The sequence below is a fragment of the Papaver somniferum genome, unplaced genomic scaffold (assembly GCF_003573695.1).
Source record: "Papaver somniferum cultivar HN1 unplaced genomic scaffold, ASM357369v1 unplaced-scaffold_3, whole genome shotgun sequence".
Taxonomy (NCBI): domain Eukaryota; kingdom Viridiplantae; phylum Streptophyta; class Magnoliopsida; order Ranunculales; family Papaveraceae; genus Papaver; species Papaver somniferum.
In genome coordinates this window covers 925,786-935,028 of record NW_020641039.1, presented here as the reverse complement: position 1 = coordinate 935,028, position 9,243 = coordinate 925,786, and the positions used below count along the sequence as shown (strand labels likewise).

Here is a 9,243-nt window from a genome sequence, read left to right as displayed (position 1 = left end):
AACCGGAGAACCGGTGAATCAGTAAGAATTAACTGCAGTTCATTTGGTACAAACACTGAGAGAAGAATTAATTGTTTTTATCATGACCGATAGTCTGGTTGTATTTAGGTTCTTCCATTCCCAACTAATAAACCTATTATTCATTTTTTTAATAGTAGGTTTATTACTAGATGTTCAAAGCTTTTTATCATGGAAGTATTTGTTAATAATGGGGCTTTTAAATATCAGTCATCCAATACTATTGATTTTATGCCAATAATTTGTTTTACTGTATTTTTTAAATCTTTGTTTGTTTTCAAACAGAAACAATTCCAGATTTGCTAAGACTTTATTAAAGACTGAAGAATAAAAAAAAATATTTGCGATAGCTTTATGAACAAAAGAGGTATGTGAAGACTGTTATTCACGATATTTACCCTTCTATCTTGTAAGACTATGTTGTATGATTTTAGTAGATTTAATATTGAAGAGAATAAATTTCTTGTTCAATTTGGTTAAAGAGAGAACTTCAGAAACATTCTAAAGAGAGAACTTTAGTAGATTGAATTGAGGACCGGATCAGATTTTGAGCTGAATAAAGGTTGCATATATTTCGCATTTCCATTCATTTGCTTGGGCTGTCACCGAAACAGATCCACCAAGATGACTCATAGGCTGGTTATGGGCCCAGCAGGCACTCTCAAGCTTGTTAGGGTTTCGGAATTTAGAAAAACCGGCATATAAATTGTTAATTTGACGGCCAGCCTCTCTCCCTAAGCATAACTCTGCAACCTTTATTCAGCTCAAAATCTGATCTGGTCCTCAATTCAATCTACTGAAGTTCTCTCTTTAGAATGATTCTGCAAATCATGGTTCTATAGGAGAACTGTCACATACTCCAGATATCATACATCCTCCTCATAAACTCACACTATGATATTTCCTCTCAAATGTATAATTTTTCTCTTCCATCTCTCGATGTTTCTTTGTTTGTTGCTGGTCTAAGTCGTTGTTACTGCGACGGTGTTTTATTTCACCAGTTCTCTTTCCATATTAAAAAAAAAATTATGTCTAATGATGTATCAATATTGTATGTTGTTCAAAATATGAGATCTAAGGATTACTGTTGAATAAATCTTCTTAGTTTTAATATAATTGTTCTCTTTATTTCCCAAGATAATATGAAAAGTTGAACAATCCATTTTTATAGTTACTGAAAATCATAATTTATGAATTGAATCACGATAAGAGTTATGGTGAATGACCTTGTTTGATTTCTATTGTAAGTGTTGTCTCATGTTGTTGGTATGTCTAAGAAAAGATCCAGTGTACTAATTCAAGTCGTAGGTTTTCTTTCATTGATTCTGTGCAAATTGACCAGAATGTCTTGTTAGAAGGATGACCAGAATGTCTGATTAGAGTAATTTGTTTCCGACTATGTTGCGGTTTTAAGTTGTGTAGTTCAAATACTTGAGCCATTTGTATACGGGAGATCCTGTATTTCATTCCGTTTGGCGTTAAGAATCAACTACTATTCATCCAGCAAGAATTAAAAAATGGTACTGAAACAAACCCTCAAACAAAATGGCTCATAAGTTCAATTTTCCTATGGATCACGTCTTGAGCGGAATTGCTTTCTTAAAAAAACAATTATTTTCATGTGATTGGCTAATGGCTTTCTTGTAAATGCAAGTCAAGGTTACAGAAATCAAATATTTTGATGGAAGATGCGACAAAAGAATTTTAAGAAAAATGTGCAAAACAATTTCAGGTAATGATGATCAAGACATATGAATATGATGATTAATCCTAGATATAGTATGTTGTGTTATATTTGTCCATCCAATTGAACTATCTTCGTTGTCTTTGCAGTTTGTTTTTGGTTCGGTTTGGATTTAATTTTTGTTTTGTAACATTCCCTAAAACTCAACGGAGATGGTTGTTGAAAGTGATAAATGCAGCCGGAGGTAGTGACCTGAAAATAGACTATAAAATTGGGCGAAGCCAAAGAGTTAATAATGCTAAACTATTTTCCAACTAAATCCAATTACATGCTTTGTCCCAATCCTATTGCTAACTAGAAGCATTGTGTACTTTTGAGGTAGCGAGTGACATGCTAATGTGTATATATATATTATTTAATTTTAGAAACAACTTAAAATGTCTCTAATCAAATGATTACGATACACAAGATTTTAAATTTTCTGCCAATCTACAGATATCACAACAACTATAACAGTAAAGACTACACTATTATGTCCGTGGAACATAATTTCTGAAGAAGTAGACTCCCTGAGGGTATGATATTCCTCTGTCTCCATCCCTGCATAGGAAAAAGAAAACTCAAATGTTAATAATGTGGTCCAAAGGTAATGAAAATATCAAAAATCACCATTATTTTACAGATCTTACCAAATACCACATGGCAAGCGGTGGAATTACTATCCACATCAGAATTCAATTGGATCGGAACAACATAAATTTGAGAGGAGAAATCATTATGGCAATTTCGAAGATCCGTGTTCTTTATCAGGCATCATCATAACCCATCTTGGAACGGAAAAATAACTCATAGCACTTGTTTTTTTCTCAACACCGCCTCCTCGATCACACTTATAGTCTCTCTCACTCACACACTCCTTATAAACCTTTTACTAAAATTTTAGGGTTTGCTTTCATTTTTAAAAGAAAGTTTGATTCATATACTAAAATGCCCTTCAACTAACCCCAGTTTGCAGCCACGCCCGGTTATTACAATTTATATGTAATGCCAACTGACATAATGACTCCTGGTGGTGGTGTAAACATGTAAGTAATTAGGCAATCGACTCTGTATACCCCAATTGCCTCACCACCCCAATTGCCTCAACCACCCCAATTGCCTCAAGTTGATCAGCATTTCAACCATTCCATCAACCATTTCAGCAAACTCGTCCAGCATATCAACTACACGCATTTTAAGATTTGTATCATGTTCCCCTGCTCCCTGAACCCATTATTTATCATGGTAATGGTAATTCTGATGAGACTCAATCACCAAATTAGTCTTAAATAGGCTCGCTAGTTGATATGTTGAACAACACTCTTGATCCAGAAAACCAAACAACTGGGTCTTTGGTCAGGAAGAAAATGGTCAAAGAAATGTGTAGTTTATGGACGTAATTTAATTCAAATATTTCAAATATAATTATTTTATTTTAATTAAAACTATCTAGTATTCAAATAGAAACTACTTTTACATTTCATTTAAAAATATTCAAATAAAACCATCACTTTACAGATCTTTCTTGAGTGTGGTGTCCGAGAACAGGTTCTACTTCTTGGAATCCTAAAGGGTTGATTAAGAGGGCGCACTTTTTAAATTCCAATAGTAATGGTTGCTCAACTTCGTAGAGATTCTGCAATGTTTGTTCAATTTCTTGCACCGGGCCATGTATCATATCAAGAAGCATAAATACCACCTTTTGCAATTTATAAATCTATGACTGCACGGGCATGGTTATGGAACAAGAGAGGACCTATTGCCTCTCAATATGGAGAGTTCCTTTTTTCCGAAAATGAAAGAGCAAAGGCTAGTTTTATTTGAAAACTTTCAGTGGTTAAGGTTAATGTTGTCTGTGGCTGTACCATTTACTGAAATCAGGGAGTACACTAGTCCAATTGTAGCATCATTATTTCAATATGCCATTCTGGTCTACTGTGTCAAAGAATTTCAATATGTATTTTTAATATAACCAAGTTTTTAGCATTCGGTTTTCTGGTGTTCTGTCAATTTGCTAATGGGAAGTCATTCATTTTCAATTTCAGGAAAATGGAGCATAATGATTTGATTTGTTGATTTGGTCATGGCCTTATTGGGTTCTTTCAGGTGGTTATTGCTCACGTTAAACATTTTTGCTAGTGTCTACCACAAATCCCACTATGGTTAATGTACGAAAGCATAGTTGAATAGGTTTTAGGCTGTTAGACTGTCTGTCTAACCATACTTGGGCATATTTCCTTTCTACTTTGAATGGATCTTAATGGATACGCACTGATATCAGTGGAGTTTGTCCGATTTTCCAACACATAAAAATGTTTGAGAAGTTTTACTGGATTTACTTTGTCTGTCCTAGATTTCATTTGTTTTAATGAAATGTTGAATACTTTGTTAAATTGCAATTGAATATATTTAAAACGAAGGTGCACTATTTCTAAATCGTCTCATCTAATACATAGTGTCCCTTTGTTTTTTGCTCCAGGAAAAGGCAAAGCAAGCACTAAGCTGAAGGAAGAACCTATCTGAGAAGAGATGCGCACTATACAGTGAGAGACATACTGAATGAAATGGATTTTAATACTGTGAGTAGTTCTTGCACTGGCAGTTTTTGTTATTTATTGTTTCTTTTCGGCAGTGCATACGACCTACCATTTATCCCAATGAAGTGGAGTTCTAATTTATATCTATGCTCTGCTGGAATTCATTTTCTTTTGCCCTATTTCTATCGCGTTGCTTTGTTATAATTGATGCAAATGCTTCTAGGTTCTGACTTAAATGTAGGCAGTACTATATGAGTGATTCAGCTTTACCATTTTTGTTGTGGTGTCAGTCTATTTTTGGATCAAGTGAAGAAAGCGGTAGTAGCACTATCCAAATAGCAACAGTTGAAATTCCTTTGCTGAACTAGTGTCAAAGATTCAGAGCAGGACAAAGCTAAAATATGCTCCACTGAATAGATTGGAAGGTCTAGAGCAGCACGCACTTTTCTTCCTTCTCTGAACAGATGGAATTTAAAATGTACTAAAGTCTAGAGCGTAAGATCACTGGCCCGAAGAAGCCCGACCCTTTACATCTACAGGTACTGCCTATAGTTTCAAGGATTTCCTAATCTTGATAATGAGATTAAAAGCCTAAGAATTACTCTTCTTCAAGTTAAGACAACAATATAGTGCCTTGAGTAAGATTTGACCAGTGGACACAAATTGAAATCAACCAAAATGCTGCGAGACAGCCCAAAATGTGGTCTTGCGGGGTAAACTAAACTTTGTCCAAGGCCGAGGAATCGAGCATCCATTATTTCAGGTCTCAATGCATCCCAAGAAACTAATATTTAAAACTACATGGAATCTTGGACCATAATCTTTAGAGGGATAAGCTGCAACAAATCCTAAATTCATTTTGTGCATGGATACGTTGATGAAAAGAATTCATAAAAAAAGTAATAATAGCAAAAAGTTTAACATATCTACAGTCGGTAAAACATTGACAAAATACTAAGGCAAGAAGCATGGTTGCGTACGAGCTACAGAAGTATACAATTACAAAAAATAAGATGCAACATTCAGAAAATGATCTGCACCAACTTAAGTCTTCTTTGCAGGTAATTGACAAGAATTATCATCACTTGGATGAGATTAGTTTGATCAAAGTTTTCTATCAAGCACCAGGACATGTGTGTAATCTAACTATCATCAATCATCATCATAATTCCAGTCTCGGAGCTGATCATGTTATGTTTAGACGAGCCAAGGCTACAAGTAGAAATCCTACTGCTTATAAAACTATATACAAATTGATACTTAACAAACAACTTAAAACATGTTTACAGATCTAACATTTCAACCGTTCAAAGTATCAATTCTGGTGGTAAGGTCAGCAGCCCTTTACACCTGATAGACCCAGCCCAATATCTCATATGAATACTAGAACAACCCTGCGTAGCAAAACCAAACATGATAGTTAATAATACGCTGGGCTAACATACCGGAAAATATATCAAAACTCCATTATTTTAAAGAACTTACTTGATGAATGGGTACTGCTTCCGAAATCAGGTTGTTCCATAAGATACTAAAATTTAAATTTGTCATGGTGCCGATTTCAAAGATCTGTGATATCTCTTGTCTTAGATCCTCAAGCTATATGTAAAGATTCCCACATCAAACAATAGATTTTATCATAAACACCCCATCTGATTGTGGAAATTTCAAGCAGAACTCCGGTTTCCAGGTTTTTCCCTCAACACCGCCTCCTCCCTCACCTTCTATTGAAATTGTAGGGTTTGATTCATTATATAGGAATTTTCTTAAAATTTACTTGAATGCCCCTAATATTCTCTTGTGTTCTAACTCTCTGGTCACTCAAATTAGATTTTTCTATTTTGAAAACGGTACAGATTTAGACTCGATTTACCAAAGCCAGTTATGCATAGCTAAAATTTTGGATAAACCAATGTGAAGAGTAAATTAGTGTTTGGGTTGTAGATTTTGATATCTCTTAGAATTTGGGTTCTAAGGTTGTCCATCTTTGAGTTTGGGTGGTTGACGCATTAGTCAAACAAGTCAAGTAACGATTTTGGTTAACATCATATTTCGGTTAGAGTTACCTCCTTTATTGGAGGGCATTTGCAAAACTCAACATGGCATTGCGCCATCGCCACTCTAAACAAGTTCACGACACCAGTTCGTGGGTATTCCACAAGAGAAGGTGAAATCTAACAATTGTTCAACCCAAACTGATGCTGGTGTAATTTACTAAAAATTGAGGTGGAGTTCAGACGAGTTAATGATGGAGGGTTGGGGCTGTTTCTGTGAGTCTTTTTGTCGAACATTTTGTTTGCTTCCCAGTGTTTATGAGGAGATATCTCTTTTCCTGAATTTGCCTACGGTTTTTACTTCATCTTCCCTGCAATTTCGATTTTCTAAAACAAACCTACATTCGTACACCATTCAGCACTCTCAATATATGAATCCACAGCTATACATCACATTACTGGTCAAATTATTCGAGAGAACTCCAATTATATCTAATTTCAACTCCAGATTACCCATAGCTAGCCGTCCTTAAGACTCTTTACAGTGACTGCCACTGACTAATCAGCTTACCGGCCACAGTTCAAGCTGTGATCTTGTTTGTTGTCGTTGGAGGGGATGAAAAAATAAACAGAGTTTGATCTGCGCAAATATAAATGTGAAAATCACATGAGAGGGAAAGAAATGATAAAAACAAGACATGCCAAAGAAACCAAATAAACCAAACTCTAATAATATTCATGTGGAGTTCGACAACTTCACTACATTCATAATAAGTTACACCACAGGTGAAAAGTGCATCTCAAAAGTACATAAGATAATACAGTAAGCCTTATAGGTCATGAAAACAGAAACTAGATGTTGGAAAAGGTGAACTGGGTGGGAAAAGATAAAGGTCTCTGTTGGCGGATATGCTTCAAATCCCGGTGAAAGGAATGAATAGTCTCAATTCCAACTCTAGCAGCAGCTGGTGCATATTTCAGACATATGTTCTCCAAGACAAAGACATTCCCAACCAAAAACTTGATAAAAGCAATTTCAGAGGCCCGCCCATGTAGGTTCTCAATCACCACATATTTCAGGTTTGACATTGCTCCAAAATCTGGAATAACCAAGTCATCCGCCTCCAAATGTGGGTCCTGCAACTGGAATGATTTTGCATATGACAATCATAAGTAATTGGAATTAGGAAAACATCAATGATACTGGAAAAGGCTATTTTTCAAAAAATTGTGTAACAACATATCTTGATTTATGCAACAAATGACATCTCTTTTTCAATTTCTAAATACAAGTGATCAAACTGACCTGCTTATAAAGTTTTACCCTGAGAAACTGGACATGGGGAGAACAGCGAACAAATGAGGAGATATGGGTGATGCCGTCATGTTACACAAACTTAGGTGTAAATTTTGAAGATTGAGAAAAACCAAACCTGCTGGGGCACCCTGGTGACACAAAAATTAACATTAGAAATGTGTATTACAAGGTAATTAACTAAGAGAATCAACATTATTCAACCAACAGAATATAAGTTATAAGTAGACCACTAGAAACAGCATTATGTTCTTAAATCACAACTTCAAATTTGAAGACAAGTCGTTACCTGAGAAGTGGGAAAGAAGGAGATCCTCATATCCTTAACCCCAACCATTTGTTGTAGAAATTGTAAGTTATGCTTGGCTACCGGAAGATTTGGCTTTATTACAGCTACATCGGCACTCTGCAAGGCCGAGACATCTTGAAGCACGAGTTTGTCTACACAGTAGGAGACCAGAGATGACATTGCAGGAGCATGAACATTCATCATACTTGGACGGTAAAGATCTCCAACACCATATCTGATTTTCACTTTTAAATCTCTGAGAGACTGGGATATAACTGTGATGTTGATGCCGTCACCACGAGTTTGAATATGACCAAAATCCAGATATTCCAATTTGGGAGAGTTTGATGTCAGATCTAGACCCAGATCTGGCTGATCGAAGTTTGTGTTTCTTATCTTCACATGCGTCACTTCTGGTAGATCAAGCTGATCTGGAGTTGGAATACTAATTCTGCAGTGTAAATCCAGATCCAAATACTTCAATCTTGGATTGGAGAAAACTTGCACAGGAACGACGCAGTCTCTCTCCTGTCTGCTACTTATTATTATCTCTGCTGCTTCTGCTTCACTAGCAGCATGTAACCAGTTAGAAACTTGATCAGGAAATGAGGCTGAGCCGCCGTTGTAAACAACCTTAATGCTGTCGATCTTTATAGCTGAGTTTCGATCTTGAAGCACCTTGTTCACGAACGCAAAGAACGACAAATCAGTAGGAAACATGCTTGAATAGAACTCTAACTTGTGCTGATCCTTCCATAAACCCACCCATTTCTTTGACAACGCAGATGTTCGAACTGCTGATTTAGTGTCTGTAAGTGAATGAATGTGATTGAGAGTGTTGTTGTCTAACATGCTGATTCGATCGACTAGATTTCCTTCCATTTGTATTTCTTTTTCTTGTTGTAACAAGAGATATCTTCTAGTGGTTCTGGTTATACGGGATAAGGCAGTTGCGAGTGAAGTGACGGCTAGGGTTCAATAAGTTGTGGGCTGGTTGGAAGTGAAGCGAGAATATATAAAGGAAACCAAGGGATATGTAGGGTTTTAAGTTCACCTTTAATGCTTGCTAGGGTTGCCAACAAAATCTAACGGCTAATAATCATGGGGAAAACATCTTGTACAATCGAGGAAATCACAATTTAAATTTGAGAGGAGAAATCATTGTGTTGATTTTCAAGGATCTGTGTCCATCTCCAAGCTATGTGTAAAGCTTCCCTCATCAGACAAGGAATCTCATCACAACCCCTCATCTGATTTACTCACACTCTCAGTTTCTATATAAAAATTTTACTGAAATTCTAGGGCTGTGTTGATTTTAGAAGGAAATTTGGGGCATTTACTAGAATGCCCTTAATTTCAACCCAATG

General features: G+C 36.0%; 1 protein-coding gene across 1 annotated transcript; it reads right to left on the bottom strand.

Moving 5' to 3' along the window:
• Window positions 1–7,124: 7,124 nt before the first annotated feature.
• On the bottom strand, window positions 7,125–8,758 carry LOC113341568 (F-box/FBD/LRR-repeat protein At1g16930-like). The gene is made up of 2 exons (XM_026586393.1): window positions 7,877–8,758; window positions 7,125–7,415 (listed from the first exon to the last, which is right to left on the bottom strand). The coding sequence occupies exons 1-2, from the start codon at window positions 8,756–8,758 to the stop codon at window positions 7,125–7,127; spliced, it is 1,173 nt and encodes a 390-aa protein (XP_026442178.1).
• Between the last annotated feature and the right edge of the window lie 485 nt (window positions 8,759–9,243).